Source organism: Protomyctophum bolini, assembly GCF_963924005.1.
Source record: "Protomyctophum bolini genome assembly, chromosome: 19".
In the NCBI taxonomy this organism is placed as follows: Eukaryota; Metazoa; Chordata; class Actinopteri; order Myctophiformes; family Myctophidae; genus Protomyctophum; species Protomyctophum bolini.
The window spans coordinates 34,086,910-34,105,349 of record NC_137880.1 but is presented as its reverse complement, the minus strand read 5'-3'; the positions used below and the strand labels follow the sequence as shown (position 1 = coordinate 34,105,349).

At 41.8% G+C, this 18,440-nt stretch overlaps 1 protein-coding gene across 1 annotated transcript in view; it reads left to right on the top strand.

The window, feature by feature from the left end:
• LOC308334416 (uncharacterized protein) overlaps positions 1 to 18,440 on the top strand; it is a 30,157-nt gene that overhangs the window by 6,413 nt on the left and 5,304 nt on the right. Inside the window, exons 13-50 of the mRNA XM_080791151.1 lie at positions 111 to 263; positions 599 to 737; positions 840 to 933; positions 1,056 to 1,629; positions 1,724 to 1,780; positions 2,247 to 2,405; positions 2,756 to 2,830; positions 2,938 to 3,006; positions 3,622 to 3,753; positions 3,929 to 4,106; positions 4,465 to 4,619; positions 4,939 to 5,211; positions 5,351 to 5,497; positions 6,009 to 6,188; positions 6,574 to 6,669; positions 6,825 to 6,908; positions 7,483 to 7,578; positions 7,734 to 7,817; positions 8,381 to 8,488; positions 8,573 to 8,761; positions 8,911 to 9,024; positions 9,960 to 10,163; positions 10,363 to 10,512; positions 11,160 to 11,285; positions 11,629 to 11,778; positions 12,097 to 12,285; positions 12,940 to 13,065; positions 13,409 to 13,558; positions 13,878 to 14,066; positions 14,629 to 14,754; positions 14,859 to 15,098; positions 15,309 to 15,392; positions 15,593 to 15,697; positions 15,792 to 15,851; positions 15,946 to 16,050; positions 16,319 to 16,504; positions 17,802 to 18,011; positions 18,178 to 18,390. Coding sequence (XP_080647277.1) covers positions 111 to 263; positions 599 to 737; positions 840 to 933; positions 1,056 to 1,629; positions 1,724 to 1,780; positions 2,247 to 2,405; positions 2,756 to 2,830; positions 2,938 to 3,006; positions 3,622 to 3,753; positions 3,929 to 4,106; positions 4,465 to 4,619; positions 4,939 to 5,211; positions 5,351 to 5,497; positions 6,009 to 6,188; positions 6,574 to 6,669; positions 6,825 to 6,908; positions 7,483 to 7,578; positions 7,734 to 7,817; positions 8,381 to 8,488; positions 8,573 to 8,761; positions 8,911 to 9,024; positions 9,960 to 10,163; positions 10,363 to 10,512; positions 11,160 to 11,285; positions 11,629 to 11,778; positions 12,097 to 12,285; positions 12,940 to 13,065; positions 13,409 to 13,558; positions 13,878 to 14,066; positions 14,629 to 14,754; positions 14,859 to 15,098; positions 15,309 to 15,392; positions 15,593 to 15,697; positions 15,792 to 15,851; positions 15,946 to 16,050; positions 16,319 to 16,504; positions 17,802 to 18,011; positions 18,178 to 18,390 — 5,769 coding nt within the window. The remainder of the gene's footprint in view (positions 1 to 110; positions 264 to 598; positions 738 to 839; positions 934 to 1,055; positions 1,630 to 1,723; positions 1,781 to 2,246; positions 2,406 to 2,755; positions 2,831 to 2,937; positions 3,007 to 3,621; positions 3,754 to 3,928; positions 4,107 to 4,464; positions 4,620 to 4,938; positions 5,212 to 5,350; positions 5,498 to 6,008; positions 6,189 to 6,573; positions 6,670 to 6,824; positions 6,909 to 7,482; positions 7,579 to 7,733; positions 7,818 to 8,380; positions 8,489 to 8,572; positions 8,762 to 8,910; positions 9,025 to 9,959; positions 10,164 to 10,362; positions 10,513 to 11,159; positions 11,286 to 11,628; positions 11,779 to 12,096; positions 12,286 to 12,939; positions 13,066 to 13,408; positions 13,559 to 13,877; positions 14,067 to 14,628; positions 14,755 to 14,858; positions 15,099 to 15,308; positions 15,393 to 15,592; positions 15,698 to 15,791; positions 15,852 to 15,945; positions 16,051 to 16,318; positions 16,505 to 17,801; positions 18,012 to 18,177; positions 18,391 to 18,440) is intronic.

The window sequence follows — 18,440 nt, the reverse complement described above, 5'->3', positions numbered from 1 at the left end:
TTGAAGGTCGTATGTTTGTCATTTAATTAACTACATGCTCTGGTAGGCTGTTCCACACCCGGACAGCAGTGTTTTCCTGCGTGCAAATTAATTGACCTCTCCCATGGCAGGTTTCATCGGTTACCCAGACGACAGCAACGGAGAAAGAGTCCCTGTTTCTACTCCTACAGGAGAAGGAACAGCTCCGCATAGAACAGACTGACAAGATCCGCAACCTCACTAGACTCCTTGTCACCAGTACATCTTTTGTCACCAGTACTAAGGTACAACCGGCACAAGATCCGAAATCGGGAGAACCATGGAAACGCTCGTATTTAAGTTTTTCTTTATTTATTACATGTGCATAATGCCTCTTATCCACATGCACATAGAACCATGTACCGGTAATTGGTAGTGTGCCCCTCCCACTAGATTAGTGGGAGGGGCCTATGTAAGCCACTGCGGCAACCACACTTTGTAATTTTTCAAAATTGCGACCTTTCTAGTTATAGATGCATCTCACAAAAATATACAAAATGTGCATTATAATCTGGAAATTTGTGTGAACTATTTTGTTTTATCAACCATCAAATGGATTAATACTCTGTCATCTGTGTAGATGCCAAAACGCAGGGTCACATGGGGAGGGAAACTTATCAGGCCCACTGAGCCGTCGGATGGACACGTCAAACCATCAGAGCTCAGTTTTGCAGAGCCTGTCGCACGGAAAATGACTTCACTGTCCGAGCAGGGCGAATGTAAGCATGAATGCAGGAAATCTCCACAATGAAGCATTTTCATCTAAATGGACACAGTTCTGGTGCACTTTATTTAATTTAAGCTTTCTTTTATATTGTCAGATGATGAAGAATTTGAGTCTCGTTGGGAAAGTCATTATGAGTCGTCTTTTTGCCCAGAGATGAACCAAAACTCTTTTTCCAGCTTTGGAGACAGGTGAATTTTACTCTGCAGGTGTAGAGAACACATTTCTCTCTTTGTTTAAATACTTGTAGGGATGGAATGCCCCACTAACCAGACTTCCTTGAGAACTTTTGGTCTATCTTTTTTTTTCCCAGCCCTCAAATATCCATCAAAGTGTCCGAGCTGGAGAACCGGCTCAAGGCGGAGACCGATCAGAAGGAGGAAGCAGAGAGTCGGCTCAAGGCGGAGACCGACCAGAAGGAGGCAGCGGAGAGTCGGCTCAAGGCGGAGACCGACCAGAAGGAGGAAGCGGAGAGTCGGCTCAAGGCGGAGACTGACCAGAAGGAGGAAGCGGAGAGTCGGCTCAAGGCGGAGACCGACCAGAAGGAGGAAGCGGAGAGTCGGCTCAAGGCGGAGACCGACCAGAAGGAGGAAGCGGAGAGTCGGCTCAAGGCGGAGACCCATCAGAAAGCGGAGGCGTTGGCAAAGGCTGAAACACTCCATAGGAGAGTTGAGGAGTTGGATGCTCTACTGGTGATTGAAGCTCTGCAGACCCATGGTGCCATGGAGAAGATGGCGGCAGCCGAAAACGCAGCAGTAGAGCTTAACCTCCAGCTGAAAGTGGAGACTCAGCAGAAGCTGGAGTCTGTTGTGATGTTGGAGTTGAGAGTCGCCGATCTCGAGAGACAGCTTCAGGAGTGGACTGACTCAACCAGTAAAGCTGATGAGGTCAGCCTCCCCCTTTTTAATCACGTCACTTACATAAATGGTACTTTGCATGTATAAAACATCTGTGAAGCAAAGTAACCCAGTTTTCTTTCAGATACAAAAACGTTCTGATGATACCATGCAGCTGTTTGACAGCCTGGTTTCTAATCAGGTAATGTAACGTAATTGGTCAACTTTTGAATGAACCAGACAAAAAAAAGTTTCCTCCTGACTAGGATCACTACGATTGTTAAACCAACACCTGTTAATTACATGCTGCTTAATATTCAGAATAACTTTGATAATTTCCTTAATAACTAAACAACCCACAAACACTTGTCATGTTAGAAATCAGACCAGTCTGAAGCGAGTGGTGCAACAGCACCCCCTATTGTTACTCTAAACGGACTTGGTACTCTAAACGGACATAGTCGCATAGGGACAAAGCTGTTCCTTGGAGTGGTTGCAGCACTAAAAAAAAAACGTATGCGACATGCATTTCATTTGAAAATTAACACGCCATGAAATGGGCACAATCGTAATGGTACTTATGTTAGTCACATCTAATTTATTTATCACTGAAGGACCTTGTAATTGGAAAGAATTGTTGTTTTTCACACTATTCTTCTTCTATATAGGAAGCTGTTATTGCAGAGAGGAACCAAATGAAGCAGGTGGTAGACTTCCTTCAAGAGCGTGCTGAGCGACTTGAGCAGGAAAAGGAGGATCTTTCCCAGGAGCTTGCTGAAAGGAGAGACCTGGAAGAGTTTAACTCTCTAGAAAAAGACGCGCATGAGGTAATGACCTTCATTGTAGGGCTGCAACTATCGATTATCATCCTGACTACTATTCTGTTTCGTTTCACTGAGAAGCTTAATAATAACTTGCATCAACTAATGAATGCAGTGTCAAACGGTGTCGTACAGAAAAAGCCCATCTATAAGCTTGCATCATGATGCAATGAGAACTTGTAGATCTGCTATCTTCAGTGTTTTAAAATGAAACTTGTATAATATCAATTAGTTTCTTTCCTCCACATTATGCTCGTTTTGTAAATGGTTGTTGATGTAGCCAGTCAATGATGTGATTTCAAGCCATAAAATGATGTTCTGTGACGCTCGCTCACTATACTTGCGTGCTCTTATAGCAAGAGCTGAAGAGGGACATTTCTTCCTTGAAGAAGGACCTTGAATCTGCAGAGTACAAATGCCAGGAGTTTGAGGCAAGTCCTCATTCCACAAACTACACATGGGTCATATTGCCACTTTGATGTCTATTCAATCATTCAAAATGGGTTAATTTATGTTTACCCTTTTAATTTATTTAAAGGCCAGACTAAGCCTAATGTCTGAAGATCTGAAGAAGCAAAGTGCTTGGGTGGAGGAGCTTCAGAGTCTGGTATGTTCTGGTTTTATGCAAATGTGTATACTGTACGTACATGGCATCAACTCTAAACTAGAAAGATGCAATTCTGGAAAACAAACTTAAATCTGTTGGTAGTTGCGTCATGACCCAAGGAATCCAGGGGAAAATACTTTAATTTTACAACCTACGGTTCAATAGTTGTAAGGAGAAACATAAAGTGGGCTGTTATAGCACCACCATGTGGCTGATTGATGTACCGGTAATCCTTTTCTAAATGTATTTTGTAATTATGAACCTCTCCTAAAGGTTTTGTAACTATTGCTCTTTCTCTGAGAAGAAAGTACTTGAAGTAATGCGTCAAACGTTTGGCTTACTCTAGAAAGAAGTGAAAGGTGAAATGGTGTGACAATTACTATAGTCTGGTTGTATCTAGTGATATCCTTAAGCAGAATATATTTTCAGTTTGGTTGGTGTGAATGCTAAAAACAGTCATGGTCTGTGTCTTACAAAATCATTTATCTGACTTGTCTGCTAGTGTTATCTATAATTTGTCTGGGATTGAATTGGAACGATGTGGATTACCGGTATACAAATGCAGTAAACGTTCATGCACCCCTCAAACAACCACCTCTCGCCTATACCCCACAGAAAGACAAGGACTTGGTGCAGGAGGTTTCAAAGCTTCGCCGCTCCCTGGATGATGCAGAAGGACTCAGTCGAGACACAAAAAAGGAATGGGCCATTCTGCGCAGTCAAAATATCAATCTGAAGGAGAGAGATGTGAGTTACCAGTGTACACACACCTAGTTATGACTTTAGACATTGTATGTGTATAATTGGCGTGGGAATATGTGATCTCATATTTGTATTTTGCTGATGTAATTGCCATTATTGAACAAAAGTATGTCATGGACTCGCCATACTAGTGTTATGTCCTGTGGAACCTGTTTTCCAGGTGGCACAAACTGCCAATTATGAGAAGATGGAGGCTGGGGTCAGTGGCCTGCACCACCAGATGGAGACTGAGAAATCACGCTACAAGAAGATGCAGGCTGACCTCCAGAGAGAACTGAACATGGCCTTCGAGGAGAACACAAAACTCACCACTCTGTTGAATGGCAAAGTCCCCAAAAGTAAGTGTTATTTTGCCAAGGAAGACACCACAATTTTTTTTAACCTTGTGGTTATAATAACCCTCTTATGTTTTGGCCTATAACTCTGCAACCATAAGTGGATTGTAATTCTTAAAAACTGTTTGCTGCTACTCCTACAGATTTTGTCAACACATTATCTCTACAGTATGTTAAACAACTTGCATAATTCAGATTTATCATGTTTCATAACGTATTTCTTTCCAAAGTTTGCGGGAAGGGCCTACTCTACAAATTATATATTTATTTTTACTCCAGACCAGTAGCATGTTAAATTAACCACTGCAGTACTATCTATGGAGTCTGGACAAAATAAAGTAATTAATGATATTTTTCCCAGACCTCATTGACAGCATGACCCTTGAGAGAGAGGTGACTAACCTCAAGAAGGAGCTGACTGTTTGCCATGACAAAGAGGGAGAACTCCAAGCTCAGCTGAAGGAGTTGTCACCACTACAGCATCTTCCAGACAAAGTGGATAATTTGTTGAAACAGGTGAGGTTACGCTGCGGTAGCCAACACTAAAAAATAAAAGGTATTCAAATAATTGTTTTACATTTGATAAATGTCATTTATGTAAAACTACCAAACAATTTCAACAATTTTTTTTCCCCGGTTCAAGTAACTTGCAATGAGTATGTAACAATTTTATAATTGACCATAAAACTTGCTTGAAACCATACATGATGACAGTGAAATTATTATATTTTTTGGAATCCAGATGAGATGGCGTTCTTGGAACGGATGTTGACATGCGTTATAATTGGGGCTGTGCCAACTTGTAAAGCAAACCTTTCCCTTCTCCCTCTCGCAGGTGTGTGATCTCACAGAGGCACTGTGCGCTGTTGAATCCCAGAGGGACAGCCTGCTCTCTGGCCAGGCTCAGAGCCAAGAAGAGTCTCATCAGTTAAGGGATGCTTTGCAGACGCTCCAGGGAGAGCTGGCTGTTGCAGAGCATAAGGAAGCACACCTTACGCAGAGGTGTGCTGACACCACAGAGGACCTCAACACAGTTCGCTCAGACCTTGCCCGATTAGATGCAGAGCGAACGCAGCTCCTTGCTACTGTGCAAGACACAAGGGACAGAGTGAGTGATTATGTGTGCTATATACTTGTACAAATTATAAGTCAGACATGAGCATTGAATGGTATGATGCTGTTATTGTTATCAGTGCTTATTTTCCTAAAAACTCCATATTTAAAATTACACATTTTGTTTGTTTCAGCTTAATGAGGGTGACGAACAACAAACAGCTCTTGGTGAGAATCTGAATGAAATGCAACAGCTAATTAAAGACTTGGAAGAGAAGCTTGTTGACTCTGAACAGTCCAAAAATATGGAGGAGGAAATCTGCAAAGAACTTCAAGAACAAGTATGACTTTAAATGTTTAATTTCCATATAAGCTTGCAAGTGCACCATTGTTCTTTGGCCAGATGAAAGTTTGTTAAACACACGTGCGAGTCTCGCACCAGTGTCGGGGAATCTCAGACTGTGGTATTCCATTTGCCAGTGAGAAAGTAACATATTGATCAATGCTATTTTCTCTGTTCATAAATGTGGCTATACTGTATGCTCAAGCACGGCAGTGTCTGCCTGTACTGTTTAATGGGCCTATGAATATGCAGGGTAGTAATTGTATCGCATGATAATGATTGCAAGCCATTCCCACCATCAGTTTTACCAGCAGTGTGTTGTGTCCTTAAGGTATGACTTATTATATAGGTCAAGGATGGGCAAAGAATAAGCATGCCTGTGCCTTTTTTGGTCATGAATTTGTGATGGACATATTTCTGATGTTAGTCCACACGTGTTTATTTTTTTGTAGTTTATTTTTATTATGTTGTGAACGAGGACCATTCACTTAATATTTGTTTTTGTACAGGTAAGCCAGCTAACTGAGGAGCTTCAGAATGCCCGAGCCGAGAGGGACGGTCTCTTGTCTGAGAACGCGTCTGCCACTCAGAGCTCTACAGAGCAAGTGGATAGCCTGCTGTCTAAAGTCTCTTATCTGACAGAAGAGGCCGACCAACTCAAAGTGGACCTGCAGGAGAGTGTGGACATGGTAATCGCCAAACATTTGCTAAATGTGATTGTCAGCAAATGTATATGGATGGAGATGATTAGGCAACCTTCCATAACATGGGCAAAACTGTGACAATGCACAGTTGGTTTCACAATAACATGAACATCTACTGTAGTAATTTATGGACAAATATTCAATGTAAATAACTTGACTGTTCAACCTGTTCTCTTTTTTTAATTGAGATTGAAATGGTTTCCACTCATCTGTGAATTTGAAGCGCAGATGTCTGATGCATACAAGGGAAACGCAAAAAGAGAATACTGCATCTTACTGTTGGTAGCCACAATAATTCAGTCAGGGCTCATCAGGTGTGTGACATTCTACGGTTATATGAGAAATAAAACATTCTTAAAAAACATTCCAGAATCGGGAGGAGCTCAGGACAACTCTGGAGGAGAACTGTCTGCAGAAGGAGAACATTAAACGTCTGGAGGAAACGCTAGACGAGTGCCACAGTCAAGTAAGTTATTATTTTTTGCGAATATCTTCCCAGAACCAAATACTTTAGCCATATGGCATGTTATCAGCTGTGTTTGGTTTTCACGCAGTTGATGGGTGTAGGTTTGTTGTTTGTTGTTTGAGTCATACAGTACTCTTTATATTCCGTTGTGACAGATCCAAGGGCTTGAGCAGGAGCTTGGCGGTGTTAAAGAGGAGAGGAACGAGCTGAAAGATGACCTCCGGGAGAATGTGGATATGGTAAAAAGGCTTTTCTTTTCTTTGAGGACTAATGCTCACATACGCTCCAGTGCTTTAGTTTGGTATGCAGGCAGCTCTGCTGTGTATCATGTTTGGCTGAGAATGTAGGAGAATGGGATGGTTGATGTGCTGGAGAAGAGTTATAGGTGTGGAATAAGTACTTTCAGTAACTTAGTAGAGTTAATCAGGGTTTTTCACATTTGCTAAATGTGATTGTCAGCAAATGTATATGGATGGAGATGATTAGGCAACCTTCCATAACATGGGCAAAACTGTGACAATGCACAGTTGGTTTCACAATAACATGAACTATCTACTGCAGTCATTTATGGACAAATATTCAATGTAAATAACTTGACTGTTCAACCTGTTCTCTTTTTTTAATTGTGAGATTGAAATGGTTTCCACTCATCTGTGAATTTGAAGCGCAGATGTCTGATGCATACAAGGGAAACGCAAAAAGAGAATACTGCATCTTACTGTTGGTAGCCACAATAATTCAGTCAGGGCTCATCAGGTGTGTGACATTCTACGGTTATATGAGAAATAAAACATTCTTAAAAAAACATTCCAGAATCTGGAGGAGCTCAGGACAACTCTGGAGGAGAACTGTCGGCAGAAGGAGAACATTAAACGTCTGGAGGAAACGCTAGACGAGTGCCACAGTCAAGTAGGTTATTCTTTTTTGCGAATATCTTCCCAGAACCAAATACTTTAGCCATATGGCATGTTATCAGCTGTGTTTGGTTTTCACGCAGTTGGTGGGTGTAGGTTTGTTGTTTGTTGTTTGAGTCATACAGTACTCTTTATATTCCGTTGTGACAGATCCAAGGGCTTGAGCAGGAGCTTGACGGTGTTAAAGAGGAGAGGAGCGAGCTGAAAGATGACCTCCGGGAGAATGTGGATATGGTAAAAAAGGCTTTTCTTTTCTTTGAGGACTAATGCTCACATACGCTCCAGTGCTTTAGTTTGGTATGCAGGCAGCTCTGCTGTGTATCATGTTTGGCTGAGAATGTAGGAGAATGGGATGGTTGGTGTGCTGGAGAAGAGTTATAGGTGTGGAATAAGTACTTTCAGTAACTTAGTAGAGTTAATCAGGGTTTTTCGTGACCATGACAGCTTTTTTTTGTTTGTTTTTGAGGGGCCTATATACAGCTTTAATGTTTTTGAGGGGCGCTAGCCGCTCTATGCAGCCTTAATGTTGGTTTTTCAACAATGCTTGTTTAAGAAGACGCCAGACAATAAAGAGAAATGTAATGTTTGTGTTGAGGACTAAAACATTAGCACCTGTTACAAACATTATGTTATTGATGTAAGATAAGAGCACCCCTCACTTCACTACTGATGGCTAAATATTGGACAACGAAGTCCAGTTATTAGTTTGTCTGTATTTGGTAATGCAATATATATATATATATATATATATATAGTATAATAAAATTAATATAATTTTCATGGTAACTATTGTGTAGGCGATCGAGAATCAGCAGGACCTCATGGCTGCTCTGGGAAAGATCAAGCAACTAGAAAACGGGAGCTGTGCAGATAACTTCTCTCATCTGGAAGAGCTCCAGAACCAGGTTTGAAACCAACATTTGATTTTGATACAGCGTGCCGTAGGGCTTGTACAGCACCACTCAGACGGGTCTGATTCTTTATTTTAGAATCGGCAGCTGAGCGAGGAGCTCGCCAGTCTGACAGCAGAGAGAGATGGTCTCCTTTCCAGCGCTAGCTGTACAATGTCTACAGTAACTTTTCTCACCGAAGAGAGAGACCAACTCGAGGAGATACTGGAGGGATTAAGACAGGAGAAAAAGCAGCTCAAAGCAGACCTGGAGGCAAACATGGAGACGGTAACATTCACAAACTTTCACTTAAGTTCATTGACCCTCGACTGCACTTAAGGATGACTAGACCAAACGTTCATATTCTGTTTTGGGAAATGATGCATTAATAGTAAATAAATGTAAAAGTTAATTCATTCATGGTAACTATCGTGCAGGTGGTCGAGACTTCGGGTGACCTCAGGACTGCTCAGGAAAAGATCAAGCAACTGGAAAGTGGGGAGCTGTGCAGAGAAGAGAACGTCTCCTGTCTGGAAGAGCTCCAGAATCAGGTTTGAAACCAATATTTGCTTGTCATACAGAGGGCGTGCTAAATGCACGTCCTAGTTAACCCATTCTGACCTGAGATCAGATTCATACGAGGTTTCCGCTGGACATACACTGGTCTGATTAACCCATTCTGACCCGAGATCAGATTCTAAAAAATGTCAGTCGCTCTTCGATTTTTCAAAAATAGCAGACCTACAAGCTCATAGCGCGCCACTCGGTGGTGCGCTATGAGCTTGTAGGTCTGCTATTTTTCAATAGCTAAAGCATAACATGATGCCAACACCAAAATGGGTGCCCGGTCAGAATGGGTTAAAGAGTATAGCGACCGCTATATTTACTAGGAAACGTGCATTTCCCGTCAGTTAGTCCGTCACCCCATGCCTCCATATATGGTAATGCCTTGTGACATCATATATGGTAATGCTCCATATATGGAGATCCCTGATGTCATCAATATTGGCCAGCAACTCTACATCTGACCTCAAAGCCTTAGATCGCTGACCTGTTCTGACATTCCATGTTGATCCATCCTTCCACCTTGATGTCTCCCTTTTGACTGATACCTGTCCATTCAAACTCAAGACAGGCCGGATGCAGGCTTTAGTTCCGACATACTATTGATCTGAAACCTCAATCCCTAACCGCAAGCACGGGAGCAGCGCATGTCGGACCATCGCTTTATCGCATCGCATGTCCCTGCGCTTCGGACCTTTGGTGTGTCGGAAAAGCGTGCGCACCCCGACAGGCCTCCCCAAAGTTATTAGTAGGCAGCTGGCGAAAACTAGAGTTCTCAACAGCCTGAAAATTAAGGCCCGGTGAATTGTACCGTTGATTATAAATACATTCTCATCATGTTACTGTTGAGTTGCAAAACGTTGTACTCTAAGAGCAACTGTATCAGCTGAAGTCCTAAAATGTGATCCGTTGTCTTGTGTAGAATCGGCAGCTGAGTGAGGCGCTTGACCGTGTGAGAGCAGAGAGAGATGGTCTCTTTTCCGATAGTGCGACGGAGGAGGTGGAGAAACTGCTATCTACTGTGACTTGTCTCACTGAAGAGGGAGACCAACTCAAAGAGATACTGGAGGGATTGAGACAGGAGAAAAACCATCTCCGAGCAGAGCTGGAAGCCAACATGGAGATGGTAACATTCACTCATTGACATTGGCTAAAAATGATCACTTATAAAGTAAACGTGTAATCGGTAAAGCACACCACGCAGACTTACTATAGATTGCTAAATATTGACAATGACAAAGCCACACTGTTAGATTCTTGTTTTTGTACAGCTGAGTTAGTTTTTATTTGGGGACATCTTTTTTTTCTTATCTCAACCATTTCAGACATTCGAGAAACAAGTGGAGCTCAGGGATGCTGAGGAAAAGATCACCCTTCTCAAGGAGGAAGTAGACCTCCTCCGTACTCAGAGTGAACAACAGGAAAACGAGAGCTGTCCAGAGAATGTCTCCCATCTGGAAGAGCTCAAGAATCAGGTTTGAAACAAAGCTTTGCTCATGTACGGCATGATGGCGCAGAACTGAATGTCCTGGCTGTGGATGATACAATCTTGTCCTACATGCCGTAGACACTTTTTTGCAGTTGAAAATCTATTATATTTGTTGGGTTCTGCATGTCTATACTATTGCAAATTATAAATACTTGAAAAATCAAGTGCATCAACATTCCTGATAAGGTCATTGACCTCGGCTTTTTTGGTCTTTGCTAGTGATTCAGTGGCTGGTTGCCTGCCAGGCTAACTTATAGACTAAACATTAATATATTTAACATTTCACCAAACCAGTCGACATGGCCACCCACAAGCATTCACTTTATGTTGCAGCTTTGCCGCTTAAATTCTTGTGATTTATGCATCTTTCATTCAGCTTTGCCACTATTGAATTAGTTTGCTCATGGGGAGGCATCCTTTGGTTAGACATGGCACTGGTTAGACATAAGGTTGGTGAGGGGTGTGTTAAGACGACCGGATTAAGGTTGGTGAGGGGTGTGTTAAGGGTTGAGACAGGGTTAAGGTTAGGTTTAGGTTAGGGTTTGAGATAGGTTGTAGGACCAATGACTAGTCATGCGCACACACTGATATATATATATATATATATATATAATTTTTTTGCAACTGTTTCAGAGTCGGACGGAGCTCAGGGCTGCTCATGACACAATCGAGCGTCTCAATGAGGAAGTCGATCTCCTCAACACTCGTGCAGAGAGTCATGCAGAGACTGTCTCCCATCTGGAAAAACTCAAGAACGAGGTTTGAAACCAAGCCTTGCTTATCGTACAGCGTGGACATGGTGCCGAATGCATGTTCAGTTTGTAAATCTTAGCATGTACAGCCTGGACACGGTATTGTCTGTCCTGGCTGTTGATATAATGTAATCTTGTCCTACAGTTAATGAGTTCTCCATGTCTTCTAGAAAACAATACTTTCAGCAGATATACTGTTGACATTGCTTTTGGTGATCGGCTATTTTCACTATTTCTGTTAGTTAGATTATTAGTTAACTGTTTCATCCTTATTTATATTCAAGATATAAACTTTGTCATGTTGAAGTTTATAATGAGATCTAATAATTATCTCATTGCAACCATTTCAGAAAACTGAGAAGCAGGAGGAACTCAATGCGGCTCAGGAAAGAATTGGGCATCTCAAAGAGGAGGTCAGCCACCTTAAAACTCAGATTGAACAACTAGAAAATGAGCGTCGTGTGGAGAACTTCTCCCATCTGGACGAGCTCCAGAACCAGGTTCGAGCCAAGCTTTGTTCATGATACTTGGTATTATATGCACACCCTCGTTATAAATACTTTGTCACAAGAGTGTACTGCCTGGTAACGGTACTCTTGTAGGTGATACTGTAAGTACACTTGTCCTACTGTGGTGTGGGGTCTTGCCAGTGGAAAGTTGGAGACCCAGCAATAGATGCCTTGTTACAGTTGTCATTTTTGTTGGGTGCCACATTTCAAAATTAGTGCAAATTATGCGCTCGTCATGCTGGTGATAAAAAAAAAATTGCTCTTGGTTTATATCGGCGGAATGCCTAAAATGTTTTTTTTTTAATGTAGAATCAACAACTGAGCAAGGAGCTTGCCGGTCTGGGAGCGGAGAGAGATGGTCTCCTTTCCAGTGCTAGTGCTACAATGACTACTGTAACTACACTCACTGAAGAACGTGACCAACTCAAAGAGATTCATGAGGGACTGAGACAAGAGAAGATCCAGCTTGGAGCAGACCTGGAGGCCAACATGGAGACGGTAACATTCACACATTTTCCGTATAGGTCATCGACCTCAGCTGGACCATATTTCTTAATTCAGGTAGTTCAGGCATTGGATGATTATTACATTTTATTTTATTTTATATATATATATATATATATATATATATATATAGTCTTGGCTAGAGATTCAGTGGCTGGTTGCCAGCCAGGCTAACTTATAGACTAAAGATTAATATATTTAACATTTCACCAAACCAGTCGACATGGCCGCCCACCGTCAATTTATGTTGCAGCTTTGCTGTTTAAATTCTTGTGATTTATGCATCTTTCATTCAGCTTTGCCACTTAAAAGACTTTCATTCTTAAACTGCACACATGGTGCCAGGCCACACTGTAATAGGTAATGTTTTCTGTACAACTGTATTTAATTAGTTTGCTCATGGGGAGGCATCCTTTGTTTAGACATGGCATTGGTTAAACATAAGGTTGTTGAGAAGTGTGTTAAAGGGTTGGGAGCGGTTTAGGTGTGCTACCCCATGGGAGGTGAGGGTTTGAGATGGGTTGTAGGACCAATGACTAGTCATGCGCACACACTGATATATATATATATATATATATATATATATATATATATATATATATATATATATATATATATATATATATAATTTTTTTGCAACTGTTTCAGAGTCGGACGGAGCTCAGGGCTGCTCATGACACAATCGAGCGTCTCAATGAGGAAGTCTATCTCCTCAACACTCATGCAGAGAGTCATGCAGAGACTGTCTCCCATCTGGAAAAACTCAAGAACGAGGTTTGAAACCAAGCCTTGCTTATCGTACAGCGTGGACATGGTGCCGAATGCATGTTCAGTTTGTAAATCTTAGCATGTGCAGCCTGGACACGGTATTGTCTGTCCTGGCTGTTGATATAATGTAATCTTGTCCTACAGTTAATGAGTTCTCCATGTCTTCTAGAAAACAATACTTTCAGCAGATATACTGTTGACATTGCTTTTGGTGATCGGCTATTTTCACTATTTCTGTTAGTTAGATTATTAGTTAACTGTTTCATCCTTATTTATATTCAAGATATAAACTTTGTCATGTTGAAGTTTATAATGAGATCTAATAATTATCTCATTGCAACCATTTCAGAAAACTGAGAAGCAGGAAGAACTCAATGCGGCTCAGGAAAAAATTGGGCATCTCAAAGAGGAGGTCAGCCACCTTAAAACTCAGATTGAACAACTAGACAATGAGCGTCGTGTGGAGAACTTCTCCCATCTGGACGAGCTCCAGAACCAGGTTCGGGCCAAGCTTTGTTCATGATACTTGGTATTATATGCACACCCTCGTTATAAATACTTTGTCACAAGAGTGTACTGCCTGGTAACGGTACTCTTGTAGGTGATACTGTAAGTACTCTTGTCCTACTGTGGTGTGGGGTCTTGCCAGTGGAAAGATGGAAACCCAGCAATAGATGCCTTGTTACAGTTGTCATTTTTGTTGGTTGCCACATTTAAAAATTAGTGCAAATTATGCGCTCGTCATGCTGGTGATAAAAAAAAAAATTGCTCTTGGTTTATATCGGCGGAATGCCTAAAATGTTTTTTTTTTAATGTAGAATCAACAACTGAGCAAGGAGCTTGCCGGTCTGGGAGCGGAGAGAGATGGTCTCCTTTCCAGTGCTAGTGCTACAATGACTACTGTAACTACACTCACTGAAGAACGTGACCAACTCAAAGAGATTCATGAGGGACTGAGACAAGAGAAGATCCAGCTTGGAGCAGACCTGGAGGCCAACATGGAGACGGTAACATTCACACATTTTCCGTATAGGTCATCGACCTCAGCTGGACCATATTTCTTAATTCAGGCATTGGATGATTATTACTTTTTTTTAATTTTATTTTTATATAGTCTTGGCTAGAGATTCAGTGGCTGGTTGTCAGCCAGGCTAACTTATAGAGTAAACATTAATATATTTAACATTTCACCAAACCAGTCGACATGGCCGCCCACCGTCACTTTATGTTGCAGCTTTGCTGTTTAAATTCTTGTGATTTATGCATCTTTCATTCAGATTTGCCACTTAAAGACTTTCATTCTTAAACTGCACACATGGTGCCAGGCCACACCGTAATAGGTAATGTTTTCTGTACAACTGTATTGAATTAGTTTGCTCACGGGGAGGCATCCTTTGTTTAGACATGGCATTGGTTAAACATAAGGTTGTTGAGGGGTGTGTTAAGGGTTAGGAGCGGTTTAGGTGTGCTACCCCATGGAAGGTGAGGGTTTGAGATAGGTTGTAGGACCAATGACTAGTCATGCGCACACACGGATATATATATATAATTTTTTTGCAACTGTTTCAGAGTCGGACGGAGCTCAGGGCTGCTCATGACACAATCGAGCGTCTCAATGAGGAAGTCTATCTCCTCAACACACAGAATAAGAGTCGTGCAGATAACAGCTCTCATCTGGAAGAGCTCCAAAACAAGGTTTGAAACACATTTTTATGGCTGTAGTACCAAATGTACGTCCTATTGAACTGTGTAACCTCTTGGAGTACATCAGCTGAAGTCCTAAACTGTGATCCACCTAGACTCAGCAGCTGAGTGAGGAGCTCGACTGTGTGAGAACAGAGAGAGACCGTCTCGTATCCAACACAAAGATCTCTACTGAGGAGTTGGAGAAACTGACGTCCAGAGTGACCTGTCTGACTGACATGAGAGACCAACTCCAGAAGGAGCTCGATGCCACTCGGGAAAGAACCAGGCTGCTCAAGCAGGAAGTTGATGTCCTCAACAGTGGTTGTAAACAACAGGAGCAGCTCCAGAACAAGGTATGAAAGCAGAATTGTACAGCATGTGCAATTTGTGCATGTCCTAGTTTGTAAATAATGGCATGCACTATTTGCTCATGATGATTATCTAACTCTTGTACTGCTTGAATTAATCTTCGATAGATCTGCTCTAATACACTATTTGTTGGGTTACCATACTTGGCATTGGGAGAGAAGTTTGACTCTGACTCATTGCATGTTTTGTGACAGATCAAAGTGCTTGAGGAAGAGCTTGAGCCTGTTAAAGAGGAGAGGAACCAGCTGAAGCATGACCTCCAGGAGAATGTGGATAAGGTTAAGGGCTTTTTCTTTTTCGAAGACAAGCGTGCACACATTCTGATCATACTCTCACACATACACTTACGCCAAAGTTGGCTATGCAACCAACCAAGGAGCTCCGCTGTGTATGATGTGTTCATTATAGCTGTATATATTTAGAAAGTTCTAATTATCTTATGCTTACCGTTTCAAATTTTCTCATGTAACTATTGCAGACTATCCAGAATCAGTTGGAGCTCGGGAATGCTGACGAAAAGAGCAGACTTCTTGATGAGGAAGTCGACCTCCTCCGTACTCAGAGTGAACAACTCCAGAACCAGGTTTGAAACCAAGCTTTGGTTATTGATTGGACGCACAGCTTGGACATGGTGCCGAATGTGCCATCAGCTGAAGTCTTGATGTGTTCTCTTGTAGATTGAGCAGCTGAGCGAGGAGCTGGACATTGTGAAGATCGATAAGCTGTTGTCTCAATCTGTAAGTTTATTCATGTCTATCTGGTATTGATGATTAATTTTATATAGTGCAGTATTTCTCACTGCTTTTCTCCCCTCTTCTGATATTCATGAAGGATCTTGGTGACGCAAACGAAAGGCTGACTCTTCTGACGGCAAATGCAGCCAGAAGAGCTGTACAGATGTCATCAAGGCTCCAGGATTCTGTTGAGCAGCTTCAGGTGACGCACCCCACCACTTTTATTAAAGTTGGTCTTAAAAAAAGTGACAGTGTTTGTCATTGATTGATCACACCACTGTTGTAGTGGTGTGGCTATTGTGACTCTACCCATGTTTGTCAATGTGTACAAATCTTTATATTTCATGCCCTTCTCTAGTTCACCCTGTGGAGGCATGCTGAAACATTTTCTAGCAACTTATATTATGGCAATGAACTGTTTCAAGTGTTTTTATTTTATTTTTAATGGACCATGTTTTTCATATTGACAGAATTATCTCCATGGATTCCAAGTTTTCATGGACAATCTTGTTTCAAGTACCACGACCCAGTCCCAGCAGGAGGCCTATCAAGTGCAGATTAGCCTGGTGATCAACTTTGAGTCTCTTCATTATCCCACAAAGGAGGCCTTTGTTGTTCTATCTCGGAATATTGATTGGATCTTGCTGAAGAAGCGTGTAAGTCATTTTTATGTCTTTGTATTAATTGGTAATTCAGCATTTAAAATATAATTTATTAGGGATGTCCCTAACCTGCCATAGTGTCAACCCAGTGCTGAGCACTGGTCAGTTAAGCGCAGCAATACATTGTGTTACCAGCCAACTGGCCTGACCTGAACCCCACAGAATCTAGGTTGTATTGTCATGAGGAAGGTGTGAGACTGAACAATAATAATACAGCTGTTATCAAAGAGAACCTGGACTTCCATAACACCAACACAACCTACTCTCAAACTTTTAATGGCAAACTGCTCTATTTCTGAACACATTGTCCACATCTCTATTCAGAAGTGGACACCCAATCCCAGGTTGTTGACCGGAGCTGGACAAATCAGTGACTTGTTAAAAGCAACATGTTAAGTCATGACAATAATTAGTATGCAAAATTTAAATGTAAATCTATATCAAACAAAACATGTCTTCAAAAATCTATTAATTGTTTTCATCAGGCTGTGTCCTTCCGTCCATTATCAGTTTATCTCCGGCACCGTTGGCCTGATCCATGCCAAACTTTAAACACACACTCCCTGGATGCCTATGACTAACCTCTGCCCCAAATATTCCTCAACGGCCTGTTATAGTGCCACCATGAGGCCGATTTAGGCAACTCATTTCTGTAGATAACTCGTACACATTTTATCCATACATCACACAATTCGGTATACGCTATCTCCATATCTCCATCCTGATTGGCTTCCAAAGCTCACATGATTGGTCCGTTTCGAACAAAATGCAACAAATCACAAACTGTGTCCAATTTCCATGAAATTATACACTCACATTTCCACTAGGCAGAGGACGACATGCCACTATGTATTTCCCAAATCGGCCTCACGGTCCCAAATCAGCCTCACAGTGGCGCTATAACAGGCCATTTCCTGTTTTTACCTATAACTGCATGATCTGTATACAGAGGCCCTAGAGGCCATGGAAAAACATTTTCCCTGCATCCCTCCACATCTGCAAAACACATTGTTAGTCGCACAGATTTCATCCAAATCGGTACATGACGTAGAGAGACACATGATCTCTGTAGTCATGTGATCAAGACCTGTTGGATTTCTCAGATTCTACACTGATTAGCTAAGATTGCCTTCCAAAGTTTTCAGGAGTAGCCCGTTTTGTACAAAATGCTGCACATGTCCTGCTCATCCAGAATTCTATCCTCTGCATTTCCTCAACAAAATAAAGACAATTGTTATGATAAGTTTAGAGAAACTTTCAGTTGGTAACTGATTGTCTCCTTGGTCCTCAGGTGCTGCTAAAAGCATATGCCCAGGACTTCATGCATGTATTTAAGGACTTGTTCCAGAAGGACTTGGACCTGTTTGAGGAGAAGCGGCTGCAGGATGTCCTCATGTGTAAGGCAGAGGCCACCTTGTTCTCTGTGGCAGATGAGGACTTCCAGGAACTGTGGCAACAACGCCTGACTGAGCTGCTGGATAAGAGGCACTTCTACCTCCAGGTGATTTTACTTTAGGCACCATTTATTTCATTTATGGATTGTAATTGTATTTTCTCTGAATTTATGCTTTGGAAAAAGGTGTCCGGTAACTAACATTTGTAGGCATCTGAGCTTATATGTTGAGTTACGCATGTTACTCATTTAAAAATCTATTGTTGGAATACAGCAAATACCCAATGTCTTGGAAAAATTGAACCTGTGGAGAGAGCTGACTGACAAAGAGCTGTCTGATGAACTCGTGGAGACCGAACGTTTCACGGAGCAGCTGCGAGCACTGAGCAACAACCAGCATCTCGATTCAACTTCATTGGACAGCATCTTCAGCAGTCGGGTCACATGCCGTTCTACAGGGCTGGACGACAAGAAAAGGACTTTGGAGGTAGGGCTGCGATTAATGATTTTAATTGGGTTTTGGCATTGATCGTACAG